Here is an 18,296-nt window from a genome sequence, read left to right as displayed (position 1 = left end):
GCCATACCTTGGTATGTTTGGGCACTTCATATAACAACATAACAATACAACCATTGTGAGACTTGAAGGGTTGTTGTTCTGTGAGCTTTAAAATAACACACACAAAAAAAACTCAATACTTTGAACTCATCAGAGCATCAGATCTCAGTAATCTTGTGTGAAGCTGAAGGAGGAAGCAAACACTGGCTAACAGAGCTGCAGTCAGAGGAGGACGGACTGGAAATCAAACGTCATATCAAGGAAGTGAAAGTTAAAGTCAGAGCTGCAGTTCAGGCACGTCTCTGAGTTTCTCTGTAAAGAAATCTAACCTGAGTTCATCTGGACTTTCACAGACACTGACTCCAACTCTGGTGAGTACAGCTGATCACACTGATACTGACTCTCAGGAAACTGATGAAGAAGGTGAACAAACGTCCTCTTTTGTCCAGACAGCTCCACTTTTCACCTCATTTTCAATGTGAATGACTAAAACTAATTCATGTAAGCTGAGAATATGATATCATGATGATGAACAAAACATAGGAAATGAACAGCGATGATGTTTTGATTATTGTTTGAAGAAATTAGATTGGAATTTAAGAAAATCTTTCTGTCTCCTTGTTGACAAAGTTTATCATACCTGGTTTCTACAGTGTAGTGGACTTTGAGCGACACATCACAGTTGGAATTAAAGAGGGAAAAGGTCACTCTGAGCAGGATTATTAACCAATAAAATATGTGTTGGAGATGAAATACAATTCAAAGTTCAATCTGAGAATAGATCAAGTGCAAAACTTTGAGTGACTAAAACTAATACATGTCAGCTGTGAATAAGATATCATGATGATGAACAAAATACAGCAAATGAACATAGCTGATATGCTTGATGATTATGTGAAGATTTTCGTTTGGAAATTTAGAAAGTCTTTCTCCTTGTTTACAAATATTCACTGTATCTTGTTACTAAAGTCTGGTGGACTTTGAACATCACACCACTGTTGTGTTTTTGATTATTACAAAATTAATTATGTACTGTTGGATATAAAATACAATGATTCAGAGTTTAATCTGACAACAAATCAAGTTCAAAACCTTTCAGTCACTCGCATATTTACAACTGGACCAACAGGTTCTGCAACAGGCATAAGTTAGTTTAAGCTTGGGAGTGTCAACAATGACTTGCACCTTCAGTTCTCAGCCTGATATTAATGTATGATCCAGTATGTGTACATGTTCTCTGTTCTCTGCCGTCTGGTGGTGTTTCAGTCAGAACCAGCAGTGATAAAATATTTCATCCCACCCAATCCAAAAAAAAAATTCTTACACATACTGTATGTCCTGCAATACATACAGTATACATTCCAAAATCAATGCCACTATCAAGGTCACTATTATGCAACAAAATAGCGCCAACATGACAGCTGATCAACAACCACAAGGCATCAAAACACCACCAAATCATCTTTCCTCAGTCACTCCCCACTTTACATTTCACATACCAGGTGACACAACAACAACAGAGAGAGATTCTTTGACCAAGAAGCAACACCAAAAGCCTAAGTTAGCCCAACAGCAGCGCCAATCTGATCCAGAGAGAGTAGTACGCAAACCAAAAACAACTAGCATTCAACCATTTTAGACATCAATCTTCCTCTGCTTGTGATTTCCATGCTTTTCTGCAGTTGCCTTGAAAAAGGCTCCTGAACCAGGTTCAAATTCAGCCACCATCACATTTCCACAACAACAGACGGTGCGTCAGCATCATCAGGCACCTGCCCATGAGTCAATCAGTCAAGCTGAATGGTACAGCTTAGACCAGTACCAGAAGCTCCGCTGGCCCCAGGGCAGTCAATACTGATGTGTCAATAACACATCAAAATCTGACTGAGTGATGATTCTGTCTCTCAGCGTGACACAAACCAATGGCAGCATATTACTACTCTGAGGCGAGCAATTAAAACTGCTGTTGGCCGCAACAGAGGGGAGGAGCTGCAATGTATTAATAAAACGTAGGACATTTGCGCTCTACAAAATATAATCATTTTATTCAGGATAAAGTTGTATAGTGAACAACTGAATCCTAGCACATCTCAGAATTATGTTCCATTTCATCCCTCCTGACTGCCCGACGGCGGTGTTGAAAGCACGCATGCACCATTGGAGTATGTATACCAACAGCATCACTTGTCACTTGACCTGGGTCACTCTAGAAGGGTAACAACTTCCAATTTCCAGCCCCTGGTTCGTTTCCTTTTTTCTTCTTGTGTGCAGTTTGCATTCAGCTTGAAGATTATGGAACGAAAGGTTGCAATGATAGAAAGACCATTTTCACCTTCACTCAAGGCGGATTGATACCACTGTGGCATCTCCTTCGGGTGAGAGATTCATTCGTAACCTCCTGGCAGACGGTGAGGTTGATGAATCTATTATTATTATTCTTGTTGAGTGATGGGGGACAGGAGCCTCGCGCCCACCCCCACCCCAAGGCTTGTTGACATGCCGGCAGTGGCTCTTAATGACGCCAGTGTTAGCTTCGTCGCGTGGGGGCACAGCTTGTGCATCCCTCGCCTGACTTGAGAGAAGAAGTAACTTTTGGACTGGTTGATAATGCGGCTACTTTGCCTCCACCGTTTGTGAAGCCACGTTTGGGATTTCCCCAACTATCAGGCCCTGCCGTAGCCGTTAGCTGCACAATGGGCGTTATCTTGCTGCTGCTAGAAATGGCTGCTGCAGAGGTTTTTTCCATTAACTGATTATTGTCGCCTGTCCTACCCACACGCTGTCCGAACGGAGCCCCATGTGGCCGCTCTCTCTCCTGTGCATAGCCCCTGTGGAAATTGATGGGTTTGGTAGGCTAGTGTTTGCTGGATAGGTGGTACTGTTATGGTGCGTGGGATTGAGGCTCACACACAGATAGCAACCAGACCAGGGATTGAGTTTTGAAACTTCCTTAAACAGACGTTTTACTGAATATAGACCTGGTGCTGAGTTGAATCTGTGAGTCAGATCCTCGACTCAAATCCACGAGCCGAGTCCTGGAGTTGAGTTGGAGAGTTGAGTCCGAGGGACAGAATCCAAGAGTTGAGCCGGAAGCCCGACAGCAAAGGTGACTGGCGGAGAGATGGAGCAAAGCGGATGGCTGAGCTGTTTGCTGAGAGCGGCTGCCGAGGTGGAATAATTCCTCGGGGGGGGGGGACTTTGGAGACTTGGTGCAGTATTGAAGTGAGCAGGCTAGGAGGTGGCAGACGAGGAGTGAACGGAGGTGGTTTGGACTGACATGGAGGAGGAATGAGTTAAGTATGGAACATGGAACACGAAGCCTAACACAAATAACTCTAGCAAATGTTCCAGCATCAGAGAATGGTCCCAAGCCAGGTTATGCGTATAGTGTGGGTGAACAGGTGAAACGGATCAGACCACTGTCCGTACAAATGACACCAATGAGTCGATAAATGATGCGGCAGCACTGCAAGCACCTCTGCACGCCCACCTGCAAACAGAGAAGGGAGGCGGGAAAACAGAGTGCAGAGCAATCCTGCTCCCATGTGCTGGCCAGGGTAGCGGGCATGACAGGTGTAGGCCCCCTTCCCTCAGCTTATTGCACTACTGTTGTTCTGACTTGTTGCGTGCACCCTCCGTCCTCACCAGGTGTCGCCGAGCACTACCGAGCATTACCCCTTGTGGACGTAGCTTAGTTGAGCTACGAGTCTGGTGATCTGCGTTTGCTTTGCAGGTGGCGTAGACCCTGCTTATCGCATCGCCCTTGTCCTTTTGCCTACTGTGTGACAGTATTGGTGTCAGCCTGAGCCTTCTCAATGAGGTTGGTCTCTGGAATTCCTCTTGACTATGCTGGTATACTTCATTCACTGCTTTCAGTACTGCTGTCTGGTGGTCAGGGAGGATGAAATAGAATAAAAATTACCAAAGTACTATGGCTGTAGGAATCCTGGATGACCACTAGAGCGTTTTGTCACTCAGAATCCTTGTGAGCACGTCTGACAATTCTGTAGGAAATGAACCTTGGGTTGGACTTACTGCTGTTCTAGGGTCACCCAGGGGTCACAAGTGACATTGGTATACATACTCAAACAGCGCATGTGGAAAGGGGAACATTCAGAGCATTGAGCACTGCCGCCTGGCAGTCATCCGGGATTCATAAAACCGCAGTTATGTTCATAACTTTTGTTTTATTTATGGAGAGGGAAAAAAATGATTGCTGACAGAGCTACCTCTACACAAAACTGTAGAAAATTACTGATTGACACGAGTCAGATAAAGTGAAGTGAAATGGTGGAATTGTTGACAATGCAAGTATTTAACCGTCTCTTCAATCAATGTTGTCCTCAGTGTGTGAAGATGTCTGCTGCCAGCAATCTGGGCTCTGAAGATCAGTTTCTGTGCTCCATCTGTCAAGAAGTGTTCACTGATCCAGTCTCCACACCATGTGGACACAACTTCTGCAACGAGTGCATCACTCAGCACTGGAACACCAACAATATTTGTGACTGTCCCCTGTGTAATGAGGTTTTCTTCAATAAACCTCAGCTGAAGGTTAACATATTGCTCTCTGAGATGGTTTCTCAGTTCAGACGTGAAGCTGAACTCAAAGCCAGCAGCAGCTCAGAGCAACAAGCTGCCAAACCAGGAGAAGTTCCCTGTGACGTCTGCACTGGAACCAAAGTGAAGGCCCTCAAGTCCTGCCTGGAGTGCCTGGTCTCCTACTGTCAGACTCATCTGGAGCCTCATCTGACAGTGTCAGTCCTGAAGAAACATCAGCTGATGGAGCCTGTGGAGAACCTGGAAGGCAGGATGTGTCTGAAGCACCATAAACCTCTGGAGCTGTTCTGTCAGAGAGAGCAGACATGTGTCTGCATGATGTGCTCTGTTTCGGAGCACAAGACTCACAATGTTGTTCCTCTGAGTGAAGAATATGGGGGAAAAAGGATTCAGCTGAGCAAGACAGAGGCTGAGATGCAGCAGATGATCCAGGAGAGACGAGTGAAGATCAAGGAGATCAGAGAGTGTGTGAAGAGGAGTAAAGCTGCTGCAGACAGAGAGAAAGCAGAAGGTGTTGAGGTGTTCACTGCTCTGAAGGAGTGTGTTGAGAGTGGCCTGAAGCAGCTGATGGAGAGGATGAAGAAGGAAGAGGAAGCCAGAGAGAAACGGGCTGAAGGTCTCATCAGAGATCTGGAAGAGGAGATCTGTGAGCTGATGAAGAGGAGCTCAGAGGTGGAGCAGCTCTTCCTCTCTGAAGACCACCTCCACCTCCTCCAAGGCTTCGCCTCCCTGAAAGCTGCTCCACCCACCAAGGACTGGACACAGGTCAGCGTCCGTCCATCATATGAGGAGACTGTGGTGAGAGCTGTGGCTCAGCTGGAGGAGACTCTCAGCAAAGAGATGAAGAAGCCGTTTGAGGCTGATCTGAAGAAGAAGCAGCAGTTTGCAGTGGATGTGACTCTTGATCCTGATACAGCTCATCCTGATCTCATCCTGTCTGATGATGGAAAAGAAGTGAGGGATGGTGATGTGAGGAAGAAGCTTCCAGACAACCCAAAGAGATTTTCTGATTGTGTGAATGTTTTAGGAAAACAGAGTTTCTCTTCAGGTAAATTTTACTTTGAGGTTCAGGTTAAAGGAAAGACTGCCTGGGATTTAGGAGTGAGCAAAGAGTCCATCATCCGAAAAGGAAGAATCACACTGAGGCCTGATAAAGGGTTCTGGGTGATAAAGTTGAGAAATGGAAATGAGTATTCAGCTCGTGAATACTCTGCACTGCATCTGTCTCTTAAGTGTGTTCCTGAGAAGGTGGGGGTGTTTGTGGATTATGAGGAGGGTCTGGTCTCTTTTTATGATGTAGCTGCTGCAGCTCTGATCTACTCCTTCACTGGCTGCTGCTTCACTGACAAACTCCTCCCATTCTTCAGTCCCTGTTTTAATGATGGTGGTAAAAATTCTGCTCGTCTGATCATCTGTCCTGTCAATCAAACTGTCTGATGAGGAAGATTCACCAACAATTAATGAGTTTGTTGGAAAGTAAAAGACTGACTCTGATTTATTTGATCAAATGTTCAGTCTGCACTAAACTCAGATTCTTCTCTTCAATCTTTGATTATTGGACCATTGTTTTAACGAATCCAGACCAATCAGTCATGATGTGACACAGTGGACGAAGTTGTACATTTTCTCAATGGTCCTTGAAAGGTTGATAAATGGCCAATTGGAAATTTTTCTCTAAACAAACAATATTCTCTCTTCATGTCAATCTGGTTTCAGGAAATGGCTCAATATTATAACAGCCTCTCTAAAAGTCACTGATCTAATTGACTCACTGGATCATTAAAAAAAAAAAAAAAAAACTCCAGACAGACCTGTTTGTTGATCTCTGCAAGGCCTGTGCTTCTATGGACCATTCCACGTTGATAGGATTGTCCCCTATTGGTCTGTTGAACCAAGCAGTTGGCTGGTTTGCCAATTCTCTGTCAGACTCAATGCAACATATACATGTTGATTACTTTTGCAATGGTAAAGATGTCTTCTGTTGTGTTCCAGGGCTCTGTTATGGGCCCAGTCTTGTTCAGCATTTACATGGACATACTTGGCAGAAAAATCCCTGATGTTAGGTTTGATGTCAAGAAATGTCAAGTCTGTCAAAAAACCTTTGAATTTGTCATGTCAAGTCATCCCCTATCCCTTTGAGAACATATTCCAAGATCACATCCCTGAGCTAGCAGTTAATGAACTGTGACTGGTCAGGCTTCCACAGACCCTGCCCATACGAGTCCTCCTCCTGGTTCCTCCTTGCTGCTTCTCTCTCTTGCATCGTGAACTCCAAGGAGGATGCATCTAGTCCAAAAAGGTTCATTGGTCTTCCAAGTTATAATCCAAAACAAAGGTTCTTTTCCAAAGACCAGGGAGTATTTTGTCAGGTAAATAACAAAATACCTCCCTGGTCTTTGGAAAAGAACCTTTGTTTTGGGGATGCATCTCCTAGCGCTTTCAAGCCATCATTGCTAATGGCGAACAAAGAGAGGCCTGCACCTCCAGGTGTCTCAGCACCAGGACTGGATCTGCCGTAAGAGGAGCACACACTCTCAACTGTCAACAAATTTCCTTTTTAAGACTTTCCCACAGGCCAAGGAACCAGTTTCCTTCAGCCTGGGAACACAAGTTGAATCTTCACAACTCCTGCAACTGGCTGGTATTGCAAAGCCAAACCGAGCCGGGCTTCCCAGATAGCCTCTAGCATCTGACTGCATGCACGGGCCCAGGGTCCATTCCTCGGGCCCACAAAAGGACACTGAACCAGTTCTTCAATCCTCCCACTCCTTCATCTTCTCACCAGCAACAGGCAACAGGCAGACCTACAAACTAGGAAGAAAGGAACAACCACATGGCTAGCGCCAAACGGCTAGCTACATCACAGTAACTGTTGTCCAAAGACAATGGAACCTGGCAACTCTCTGGGCATTAGCATTGAACAAGTTTTGCCAAGCTTAGAACTGTTTGTTTTCATGATGTGCTGAGTTAATTACATGATTGTTTTCATGATCGATAAGCAGATGATTAGTTACACAGTCTGTAGGCTAATGATTGCTTTTCTTCACCCAACACCGGGTTTGCAAGTTTATCTTTTCATACTGAACTGTGAAGCCTAAAGGTGGAATGAATGATTTTCCCTGATTTTAGAGACCAGCAACTGCCAGTGCCTCACTGAATGATGCACTGAACCATCCACCTGCTCTTCCATAGAAAACACCCATCAAATGCCAGGAGCGTGAGCTCATACTGCTTACCTGTGCATGCACATCGCTGTTTACAGCACTCAGTATTGCTCAAACTTTCTGTCGCAGACTTTCCTGACCATGATGTGAAATCAGTGCAACACTGACTGGTTGAAAGCGGAGCTCACAGGGTCATTCAATACTCCTACGCATGTGCAGCCAGCTGAGCTAGCCCGGTGTACCACGCTAAACGTCTTTACGTCAGCGCCTTCACCAGATGGACTAAGGGTGCTTTCACACCTACTAGTCTGCTAGAGTGGTTCGGTTCGGACATAAATTATTCATAAACGTCGCAGCTGTCAACTAGTTCGGTTCACATTCACACCACTTGTTTATGCAGATGAACTATCCACTATGACCCTCCAGCCCCTTGGTGGCGCTGTTCACACAATAGTGTGTTTTGGGTGACGGAAGTGAACCCTGATTGGCCAGCATGTGTGACGTAATGAGCCGCGAGGCTTGCTACGGAAGCCTCCGCTGACCAAATCGCCTTCTCCACAACAGAGCGGACAGGACCGAGGCTGGTCAACGTTCACACCCACTCTCTCTCTCTCACACACACACACACACACACACACACACACACACACACACACACACACACACACACACACACACACACACACACACACACGTATGCAAGTAGGATTACTATTGCAACAACACATCATCAGTAGGGTAAAACTAACCTGTCTTATGACTCTGTAAACCCAGTTCATGTTCCCTAATTGTGTTTTGGGTTTTTCTTTGCTGTTGATAAATATAGTTTTTGGAATCACGTGTGCTTATTAATGTTTCACAATTATTAATGAAATACCATATTTATTCCCTTCTCTCCTCGTGTGTGATTGTTCATTGTATATATCTCAGTGTCGGTGTAGGTGGCAGCATTCCCTCCTGTGTGAGCATCATCCCTGTTTCTCATGTTTGTTAAAATAAAGAGTTCCAAATCTACCTGGAAGCCTGCGTTTGAGTCCATCACCCACTGTTGTGACAATGTGAATGCCCCTGTAAAATGTATGCAACTGGATTCTGTGTGCCATGGAGCTCTGAGATTTGTTACAAGCTGCACTCACCATTGTCCCTTAGAGGGCAGAGTTTAGTGGCCTTGAATGTCTGCATTTTGTCTTTCACATTGGCAGATCAGCATGTATAGAGCCATTTCAGGACTTATTCTCCAGTGTCTACGTGACTCTATTAACGGAACCCAGAGTATTTATTCCGTACGCTCAAATGACCACTGTTACTACTCAAGCCCCTAAAGTTTGCCCTGAATTCTTTAATAACTTTTGTATGTTTTCTGCACCCATTTCTTGAAATTTACAACAGAACATTCAGAACCCAGTGGTGTTCTGCTATTGGCCTTCTGTGCTAGTCACAGTTTGTCAATAACGAACACCATGTTCGAGCACAGGGGTGTCCATAAGTGCACTTGGCACCAGGACACCCTAGGTCGGAGGTTGATGATCCACATTGTTGTCATGTCATCTGACCTCCGGCCGCGTGTTTTGGACACTCAGGTGAAGAGAGGAGCAGAGCTGTCGACCGATCACCACCTGGTGGTGAGTTGGATTTGCCGGCGGAGGAGGAACCTGGACAGACTTGGCAGACCCAAACGCGTTGTGAGGGTCTGCTGGGAACGTCGGGTGGAACCCTCTGTCAGCATGTTTTTCAACTCCCACCTCCGGGAGAGCTTCTCCTCCCGAGGGAGGCTGGGGACATTGAGTCCGAGTGGACCATGTTCTCCACCTCCATTGTCGAAGCAGCTGCCCGGAGCTGTGGTCTCCGGTGAATGTCGTGGCGGCAACCCCCGAACCCGGTGGTGGACACCGGAAGTAAGAGCTTCCATCAATCTGAAGAAGGAGTCCTATCGAGCCTTGTTGGCTCGTGGGACTCCAGAAGCAGCTGGCAGGTACTGGCAGGCTAAGTGAACTGCAGCCCGAGTGGTTGTGGAGGCAAAACCTCGGGTCTGGGAGGAGTTCGGGGAGGCCATGGAGGAGGACTACCGGTCAGCCTCTAAGAAATTCTGGCAGACCATCTGGTGCATCAGGAGGGGAAAGCAGGTCTCCACTAACACCGTTTACAGTGGAGGTGGGGAGTTGCTGACCTCAACTGGGGATATTGTTGGACGGTGGAAGGAATACTTCGAGGACCTCAATCCCGTTGCCACGTCTTCGGTGGAGGAAGCAGAGGCTGAGGTCTCAGAGGTGGACTCGTCCATCACCCAGGCCGAAGTCACCAAGGTGGTCGGTAAGCTCCTCGGTGGCAAGGCACCAGGGGTGGACGAGATTCGCCCCGAGTACCTTAAGTCTCTGGATGTGCAGGGACTATCTTGGTTGGCACGTCTCTGCAACATTGCGCGGCGGTCGGAGACGGTGCCTCTGGATTGGCAGACCGGGGTGGTGGTCCCCCTGTTTCAAAAGGTGGATCGGAGGGTGTGCTCCAACTATAGGGGGATCACACTCCTCAGCCTCTCCAGGAAAGTCTATGCCAGGGTACTGGATAGGAGGATCCGACCGATAGTCAAACCTCAGATTCAGGAGGAACAATGTGGTTTTCGCCTTGGTCGTGGAACAGTGAACCAGCTCCACACCCTCCATAGGGTGCTCAAGGGCTCGTGGAAGTTTGCCCAACCAGTCCACATGTGTTTTGTGGATTTGGAGAAGGCATTCGACCACGTTCCTCGTTGTGTCTTGAGGGGCTGCTTCACGAATACGGAGTCCGGGGCCCCTTGTTAAGGGCTGTCCGGTCTCTGTATGACCAGAGTAGGAGTCTGGTCCGCATTGCCGGCAGTAAGTTGGACCTGTTCCCGGTGCATGTTGGACTCCGGCAGGGGCTGCCCTTTGTCACCGGTTCTGTTAATAATCTGTTAATAATCTTAATGAACACATCATGATCACGTTCTATAGAGGAACGATTGAGAGCATCCTTACCAGCTGCATCACCGTGTGGGGCGGGAGCTGTACTGACTACAACAGGAAGGCCCTACAACGCATTGTGAGAACAGCTGAGAGGATAATTGGTGCACCACTCTCCTCCCTGCAAGACTTATACACCACCCGCCTCACCCGCAAAGCCATCACAATCGTCAGTGATGCAAATCACCCTGCACACAGCCTGTTCACCCTCCTGCCCTCTGGAAGGAGGTACAGGAGTCTCCGATCCCGTACCACCAGACTCACAAATAGCTTCATCCACCAGGCTGTGAGGCTGTTGAACTCTCTTCCCTCCCGACTCTCAGCCCCAGCCAGAAGGAACATCAGGCTGGCAGGAGGAGTCTAGGAATATTGACTCTCCCTCCCCCCTTCCAAGCTGAGACTCTGCACAAATATGCAAATTGCACACATCTGCTGCTACTGTTATATTTACATTTATATTTGAATTTTAGCTACTGCATTTTATTTATTTATTTATTAACTTAGGATTTGTCTTTGTCTTGTTGTGCACTTGCACTTTTTACTGGTGTCCATGTTAAACGCATAGGGATAGTGAGAAACGTAATTTCGATTCCTTTGTATGTCAAGTACATGTGAAGAAATTGACAATAAAGCTGACTCTGACTCTGAACAGAATTTCTTGGTGCAGCCAGGGGCCGGAGGGGGTCCAGTTCGGGAACCACAGGATTTCATCTCTGCTTTTTGCAGATGACGTTGTCCTGTTGGCTTCATCGAACCTGGACCTACAGCATGCACTGGGGCAGTTCACAGCCGAGTGTGAAGCGACAGTGATGAGGATCAGCACCTCCAAATCCGAGGCCATAGTCCTCAAATGGAGAAAGGTGGCTTGCCCCCTCCAGGTTGGTGGAGAGACTCTGGCTCATGTGGAGGAGCTTAAGTATCTCGGGGTCTTGTTCACGAGTGAGGGACGGATGGAGCGTGAGATTGACAGGCGGATCGGTGCAGCGGCTGCAGTGATTCAGTCGTTGTATCAGTCCATTGTGGTGAAGAAGGAGCTGAGCCGAAAGGCGAAGCTCTCGGTTTACCGGTCAATCGACGTTCCCACTCTCATCTATGGTCATGAGCTTTGGGTCATGACCGAAAGGACAAGATCCCGGATACAAGCGGCTGAAATGAGTTTCCTTCGTAGGGTGGCTGGGCGCTCCCTTAGAGATAGGGTGAGGAGCTCAGGCACCAGGGAGGAGCTCGGAGTAGAGCCGCTACTCCTCCACATCGAGAAGAACCAGCTGAGGTGGCTCGGGCATCTGTTTAGGATGTCTCCTGGGCCCCTCCCTAGTTAGGTGTTCCGGGCATGTCCCACCAGGAGGAGACCCCGGGGAAGACCCAGGACACACTGGAGAGACTATGTCTCGCAGCTGGCCTGGGAACGCCTTCCTCTACCTCCCAGAGGAGCTGGAGGAAGTGTCTGGGGACAGGGAAGTCTGGGCATCCCTGCTGAGACTGCTGCCCCCGCGACCCGGTCCCGGATAAGTGGTAGAAAATGGATGGGTGGATGCAAATTTAGGACCCGAAGCAACTTGAAAAATTGGAATCAGCCTCATGCCGTTCTAGCCCCATTTTTTTATTTTAAAATTGTCTCTTGACAGAAAAATTGGCCTTCCATTGGAGCAGGGCAGCCAATGACTGACAAGCAACTCCACATGCAGCAACAGAAATGTATCCAATCATCCAAGTATGCAGGATATCTGTGATGTAACTTCAATGACAAAGATGGACGATAGTGACTATATAAATTCTATATGGTCTCTTCTCCAAAATTCATTTGAGAGGAGAAAATTGTTGGAAAAACTGAAACTAAAACAGCAAGGCCCAGACACCATTCCTTCTCAGACTGAGGAATCCAGTGCATTTGTGCAGCAGCATTCCACAACAAGGAGGAAATTTGGACATGGAGAACAACAGCATTAGGCTTCAGAGATAAGCTGCAATATTACAGCTCTGTTTACAAGGAACACACTCGGTGTTTTTACCTTCTTTTTTAAAATTTATTGATATGTAAAATTTTATCTTATAGTTCTCTGTCCTCCATCCTCTGTTCCTTTGTTTTAAGCACATTTAAAGTGGAAAAGCCAGACTCGAACCAGAAGGCTGTTGCAAAGGGAGAAGGCATTTCAGGGTTCTATCTGATCAATCCAAAAAGGAAAGGGGCTTGTTAAAGTAGCGCAGCAACCAATGAAAAAAGCACGTGAGGCTCAAGTGATAACAATGCTTTTTTTCATTGGTTTTTGCGCTATTTTTTGATTGACAGGTAAGTGAGAGGCTTGTTGGAGTCCTCCCGGTTATTTACTGGTATTTTTTTTTTCAGCGTCAGAAATACAATGTGTGGCGTGAGTGCATGACAAAAGAGGCTTGGGGCCGAGTTGGTAAGCAGCAGCTTACAGTCAAGTCGGCCCCAGCCAACTCTTTGTGCAAGTTTTCATGGGACCGACTTGGTTTTGGGCCGACTTATGCCTTATGCTATCTGCTCTAGACACAGGGTTTAGCATGACACTAGCTGTCCTGCTTAAAAGTGCAACAGTACATGCAAATCTTTGACGACATGCACATTCTTTTGTACTGCTTGTCCATATTATCTTTGCACAGCATCTCTGCACATATCCAGTACATCAAGTGGAGTACCACCAGGACCAAACAATGGCCTATCTGGTTTGCATAACTCAGTCTCACTTTGGTTCATACTGCAGTACATCTGGGTAGGGACTATAGACACGTCAGCACCAGTGTCTACCTTAAATCTGATTTAGTGATTTGTGATAGTGAGGTCTGCATACCAAGGATCTAGACCTGCATCTACTGAACCAAGGAACATGGGTGTGTCATTCCACTCTTCAGTTTCTGTCACATGCACAGATTTAACAGATTTGCACACTTTACCTTCTATTTCTGTGATATAAGGACTGATATGCTCAGGACTTCACGACAGTCAGATGACATGCCGTAAATCAGTATTGTTTTGGTTACCGTGGTAATGCCCACATGTATGTTGCTATGGTTGCGTTGTTGCTCATGCTGTGTGCTATGTCTCGAGCCAGAAGTAAAACCTATGTTTTATTGCAAAGCTTTGTGTGGACATTGGATTACTTTCCATGGTGTCAGAAGCTGCTGACGGATGTATAGCTCCAGGAAGATGGCAAAGTTTAATCCGCCGGAGAATTTCCCGTTCGACCACCCAACAGAATGGGGTGATTGGAAGTTGCGTTTCCAGCATTTCCGCGTGGCTACAAAACTGGATATGGAGAACAGTGAAGTCCCCGACAGTTCTCTAATATACGCCATGGGCTCAGAGGCTGAAAACATTAACAAGGCATTGACTTTTTCTGAGGAGGCGGATCAAAACAAATTTGATTTTGCGTTAGGAAAATGCGATGAATACTTCTACCCCAAAAGGAATGTTATTCTCGAGCATGCACGCTTCCACCTGAGAGTGCAGCGGCCCGGTGAGAAAGTTGAAATGTTTATCAGAGTCGTTTACGAACTATTGGAGCATTGTGACTTTGGGCCACAGCGAGAGGAGCACATCAGAGACCGTATACTTGTGGGAATTAATGACAAAGAGATGTCTCGTAAACTGCAGTTAGAAGCTCACGTTATCCCAATATATCCAGGCTGTACGCAGGTCCAAGGAGGTGAACAGACATTTGCAGCGGTGCAGGAAGTCTCACGCACCAGACCTTCACCCAGAGGAAAACAACCGTGGAAAAATAACAAGAGAGACAGTGCGCAAAGACAAGCAGAGCCAGACTGTAGAGACTGTGATAGGTGCAACACCCGTTAAATTCAAAATTGATTCAGGGGCAGATTTGAATATTAGGAAAAAGAGGCATTCAACATGTTAGTTCCTGAGCAGAAACTGGTGCAGTCAAACATTCCACCAATGGACAGCCCTGGTGGTCAGCTAAACTGTTTGGGAAAATTTCAGGCAAATGCAAAATACAAAGAAAAGCAATACTAATTCCCAGTATATGTGATCCAGAGCCACACAGCTAATAACCTACTAGGCAAAAACACAGCATGCACAATGGGACTAGTCAAACGCATTGAAGAAGTGCACAAAGCATTGGTGAGCACGGAACTCTCAGGACTGAGCTTGTGAAAATACATCTAAAAGAGAACACAGAGCCACATGCAGTACATACCGCCCGAAGAGTTCCCCTGCCCCTCTGAGGAAATCACTGCGAAGGGAAAGATGGCAGAGACCCTGAATGATCTAGATGGAGTGGCTATTTACCGTATTGGCCCGAATATAAGACGATGTTTTTTCCCAGAAATTGCATCCTCAAAAGTGGGGTCGTGTTATAATCACGGACTTACGGTAGATGGTCAATACCCATCCGTGCCGCTAGATGGAGCCAAAGTATCACTGACCAGAGAGCGAGTGGAGCGATGAAATGAGATCAAATGATCTGATGAAAAATGGCGGATCATCTGGAACAAAGAGGCTCGAACGCTGGACAACTGAGCAAACAACAGAGGCGAAGTTATGATACCAACTTTAAACTGATGGTGATCAACGCAGCAGAGTCATCAAACAACTGTCAAGCCGCCAGGAGATCTGGTGTAGCAGAGAGCCTCGTTCTTATTGGAGAGCACAGAAAAAATGCCTACAGATGCTAACACTATGAGAAAAGCTTTCCGTGGTCCAGAGAGCGACGCTTCAGAGAGACTGATAGAAGGGTGAGTGAATACGTCACTGAAAATCGGAAAGACGGAATGCCCACCACCAGAGCCTGATTCAGCTGAAGGCACTGGAAAGTTATTTACATCAGTTATGCAGTTTTGACCCCTTGAGGCTTCTTATTTGTTGCTTATTGTTTCTTATTTTGAGAAAGAGAATATTTTTTTTTCAATACTGTTGTAATATTTTTTTCAATTTATATTTCGTGAAATGTTATCTCAGTTGTGAGTTTTTGAGTTTATCATAATTGTACAATAAAAATTTGTTTTATGAGTGACCTTATTGTCTTCAGCATTTTTTTTTTCACAAAATGATCTTTGAAAAATAGGGGTCGTGTTATAATCGGAGTCGTCTTATATTCGGGCCAATACGGTACATGGATGATATCCTCATTTACAGCGACACAACAGAACACCATGACCAGCACTTAAATAAAGTACTGGAGAGAATTGAGTCAACAGGGTTGACGTTCAACAGAGACAAGTGTGTGTTCAGACGAAACCAACTTCACTTCTTAGGACAGGTGATTGACAAGCCAGGAGGAAAACCTGACTCCGACAAAGTAAAAGCCATGAAAGAGCTCCCAGAGCCACAGAATGTGCAGGATCTCAAATATGTCCTGGGCATGTTTACATACTTAGGAAAGTATATTCCACATCTCTCAACAGTGGGCCAGCCTTTATATAAACTGTTGAGATCCAACACTATATGGACATGAGGCCACCCACAAAAAGAGGCATTTCAGTGCATCAAAGACATCCTGTCTACATCACCTGTGGTAAAATTCTATGACGTGAACCACAGCAGTAATGGCAGATGCTAGCAGCTATAGCATTGGAGGCGTGCTGCTACAACAACACAACGGGGACTGGAAGCTGGTTGCTTATTGCTCTCGCCATCTGTCCGATGCTGAAACCAAGTACGTCCAGAGAGAAAAAGAATCTCTGGCAAGCATTTGGGCATGCAAAAGGTTTGAAAAGTACCTTGTGGGACTGGAGAGCTTTAAGCTGGACGCAGACCATATGCCTCTGGTGCAATAATCTGGACAATGTTCCAATACGTTGCCAATGACTCTTGATGAGATTCAAACCTATGGCTGAATATGCACCAAGCAAGACTCTCATTGTAGCCGACACGCTCTCACACACCCCATTACAGTGTACAACCGAAACGAGTGACACCCATTCAGATGTAGTGTTTACATTGCAGTCATTATTAGCAGCGTGCCAGCCACACCACAAAGTCTTGAGCGCATAAGGCCAACAGTAACTTGCAGACAGTACAGCAATATGTTAGGTAGGGTGACCAGAATATGTAGGAAATATCCCTATTGCCAATAGAGACTATTACCCAGTTAAAAGTGAAACTGAAGACATGAAGTCTTCTCCCTGGAGTCTCCACAGTAGAGAGTAAGATATATTAATGTGATTCATTACATTGTGTGTTTTGTGCACGATGTGGTTAGAATACTACTGCTGGTCCCTCAGACTGTATTTGTCTGTTCCAGCAGTGCCGCGGTGCGGGGCAGTGCCGATGGAGCGGCATGCCGGGCTTCAGCAGCCCCGGTGGAGGAAAGAACGGCTTCACATCCAGACGTCTGCAGGGAGGACAGCCTGACTGCATGAAGACTAATAAACACGACTCAGTGGTAGCAAAGACACATTTGAAGCAGACTGATGAACAAAGTTGCACCACCACCGTCTTAATAATAAAAAAGATCGGTTTTGAAGAAATGTTCTGTATTTATAGTATATTTCACTTTCATTTATTTTCACTTTTTAAAGAACAGCCAACAAATCACATTTTACTTTTATCTGTTTATACTGTTCAATTGTCAGGGTTCTGACTCAGAAACTCGGGGGTGGACAGAGACTCAGCAGATCTTCAAACAATAATCTTATTTACAGAAAGAACCAATACAAAAAAACAAACCAATCGAGTTACTAGACAGTAGCGCTGCACTGTGGTCTGAGCCAGCTTTATAGGGTGATGAATTGTTTGGTGAAGACCAGGCCCCACTGCAGGAGAATGCACTCAGGTAATCAGCTGCTTCCCTGCACAGACCACACCCTACTCACCAGAAACACAGGCCCATCTACAGAAAAGGAAAGGAAGGAGGGGAGAAAACAAAAGCAAGGCCTGCCACTAGCTGGAGCCAGAGGTAGGGGGTGTGACAGTACCCCACCTCTACATGCACCTCCAGGTGCACGCCGGGACTGCTCCAGACATCACCTCCTCAGATCCTGGATCAGGGCAGGGTCCAGAATCTGGGAACGGGGGACCCAGCAAAGTTGTTCAGGACCATAGCCCTCCCAATCCACCAAAAACTGAAGTCCCCGACCCCGTCTGCGGACGTCCAATAGTCGCCTCACAGTATATGCAGGTTCGTTGTCCACCATCCTGGGTGGTGGAGGGGGACGGATTGGGGGGGGGAGGGGGGGGGGGCAGAGCACTCTCCTTGACAGGTTTGATCTGTGAGATGTGGGAGGTCGGATAGATCTTCATGGACACAGGGAGTTTAAGCCACACCGAACTGGAGTTGATGACCCTCTCCACCTCAAACGGTCCAAAAAATCTCGGTGCCAGCTTCCTAGACTCTACCTTCAGTGGAAGATCCTTGGCATGGAGCCAAACCTTCTGACCCCAAGAATACATGGGTGCAGGAATGCGGTGGCGCTTCGCTTGCAGCTCCATCCGCCGGTGAGACCGGATGAGGGACGCCCTGGCCCTCCTCCATGTTCTCTCACATCTCTTGATAAATACTTGTACGGATGGGACTGCTATCTCCTCTTCCTGAGACAGGAACAGAGATGGCTGGTAGCCAAGAGAGCACTGGAAGGGGGATAAGCCATATGATGAGTTTGTCAAGGAGTTGTGAGCATACTCAACCAACGGCAGCTGAGA

General features: G+C 46.5%; 1 protein-coding gene across 1 annotated transcript; it reads left to right on the top strand.

The window, feature by feature from the left end:
* The first annotated feature begins 220 nt into the window (after window positions 1-220).
* LOC115399738 (E3 ubiquitin-protein ligase TRIM21-like) lies at window positions 221-6,393 on the top strand. The gene is made up of 2 exons (XM_030107278.1): window positions 221-350; window positions 4,327-6,393. Exon 2 carries the CDS (start codon window positions 4,336-4,338, stop codon window positions 5,971-5,973), a length of 1,638 nt encoding a protein of 545 aa, XP_029963138.1. The 5' UTR covers window positions 221-350; window positions 4,327-4,335; the 3' UTR covers window positions 5,974-6,393.
* Window positions 6,394-18,296: the final 11,903 nt, after the last annotated feature.

This window comes from Salarias fasciatus, chromosome 13, assembly GCF_902148845.1.
Source record: "Salarias fasciatus chromosome 13, fSalaFa1.1, whole genome shotgun sequence".
NCBI classification, from domain to species: domain Eukaryota; kingdom Metazoa; phylum Chordata; class Actinopteri; order Blenniiformes; family Blenniidae; genus Salarias; species Salarias fasciatus.
This window is presented reverse-complemented; position numbering and strand designations above follow the sequence as displayed.

What these genes read in the sequence shown, in the direction of transcription:
- LOC115399738 (XM_030107278.1), top strand. Translation starts at nt 4,336, where the DNA reads ATGTCTGCTGCCAGCAATCTGGGCTCTGAAGATCAGTTTCTGTGCTCC.